This window comes from Phaethon aethereus (assembly GCF_964289735.1).
Source record: "Phaethon aethereus genome assembly, chromosome: Z".
Classification (NCBI taxonomy): Eukaryota; Metazoa; Chordata; class Aves; order Phaethontiformes; family Phaethontidae; genus Phaethon; species Phaethon aethereus.
Genome location: NC_138577.1, coordinates 40,012,772 through 40,014,357, shown reverse-complemented (window position 1 = coordinate 40,014,357; position 1,586 = coordinate 40,012,772). Strand labels below are relative to the sequence as shown.

At 35.9% G+C, this 1,586-nt stretch overlaps 1 protein-coding gene across 1 annotated transcript; it reads left to right on the top strand.

Annotated features, from left to right (window-relative positions):
* Positions 1-203: 203 nt before the first annotated feature.
* LOC309415327 (interferon epsilon-like) lies at positions 204-1,331 on the top strand (the record flags this gene model as incomplete). The annotated part of the gene is made up of 1 exon (XM_082012819.1): positions 204-1,331. Exon 1 carries the CDS (start codon positions 777-779, stop codon positions 1,329-1,331), a length of 555 nt encoding a protein of 184 aa, XP_081868945.1. The 5' UTR covers positions 204-776.
* Between the last annotated feature and the right edge of the window lie 255 nt (positions 1,332-1,586).

The window sequence follows — 1,586 nt, the reverse complement described above, 5'->3', positions numbered from 1 at the left end:
CCTGTTCCCATGTGAGTATTTGTATTTGCATGGCACTTACAGTCTCTAAGTGAGATCAAGGCCTCATTTAATTAGCAGTGTGTATGTGTTAAAATACGCATGGGTATATTAATGCATATACACATATTTTTCTATATATACACACGCACACCCCACACACATATATTTTAATGATATGGCATCTGTCCTTTGACTCTAAATGGTCAAGAGAGATAAAGGTGAGGAGAAAGAAAATATTTTATCTGAAAGGAAATAGGTAGAGAAAGCTTAACTGAATTTTGGGACTATAAACCATGCTAAGGAGACAGGATGGCAGTAGTATTCAGCAGGTCGCTGACCTATCACCAAGGGTGTTATTTGTTTTCAACATGTTCTTCCACTGCTAAAATACTAAGAAACTAACTATATTTCTGTAACTTTTTCTTTTAAATTCTTTATACTTCCTGTAGAATTTTTGAGGGAGAGGGAATAGATCATCTACGATATGTATATAACTTTCTAATATCCAGCTGAAATAAAAAGAAAGTAGCAAAAAAAAAAAACCCACCAGACAATGAAGTCATAAAGCAGAAAATGAAAGTGGTTAAGTGTCAAAAGCATACACAAGGGGGAAAACCTTAAAAACCAAAAAATGATGAAAGAAAACTTCTCCTACAGAATAATTAAATTTCAAGATTTTGAAGAAAGAGGAGCCTACGAATGACCTTCAAAGCATCCCAGCCTGTCTCTCAGAATTTATACACAGGAAAGGAGGAACGTAAGAACTTGTCTTTACCATGAACCCGTTTGGCTTGATACAAATTGGCCTCATAGTGTTGTGCACCACCACCATCTCCAGTCTTCACTGTAATCACCTTCCTTTACAGCAAAGAAAAGTGATCGAGAACAGCCTGCAACTTTTGGACAAAATGGGCAAAAAATTTCCTCAACAATGTCTAAGAGAGAAAATGTCCTTCAGATTTCCTGAACAGGTTCTAAAACCCAGACAGAAAGAGACTGTCAAAGTGGCCATTGACGAGATCTTCCAACACATCTTCTATATCTTTAGCAAAAATCTGACTCTAGCTGCTTGGGATGGGACATCTTTAGAACAATTCCAAAATGGACTTTATCAGCAAATTGAGCAATTGGAGGCATGTGTAATCAAGAAGCGGACCCACTACTTTCAGAGCAGAGAAGTCAACAGGCTGAAACTGAAAAAGTACTTCCAAAAAATAGACTGTTTTCTTAAAGACAAACAATACAACCTGTGCTCCTGGGAGATCAGCCGTGCAGAAATGAGGAAATGTCTTCAATTGATTGATAAAATCATAAGGAAACTTAACAACTAAGGTACAAAGATTTTGACCTGACATAACTTAGTTTTAAAAGTATTTATATCTATTACTTGTTCTATGTGTGGCAGTGCTTCTAGTTCATTTTGACTGTAGTTAAATAATTATGTTGCTGAAACGCATTTTTGCAAATGTAGTGCATTATTCAATATAAGTAAATTTTTCCCTTGGTAAGCCAGGTGTCTACACTGGCTATAAATTAATCTATGTGAATTTTCAGTGAGGGTTACTCCATAGGAAAGGATTGTAATC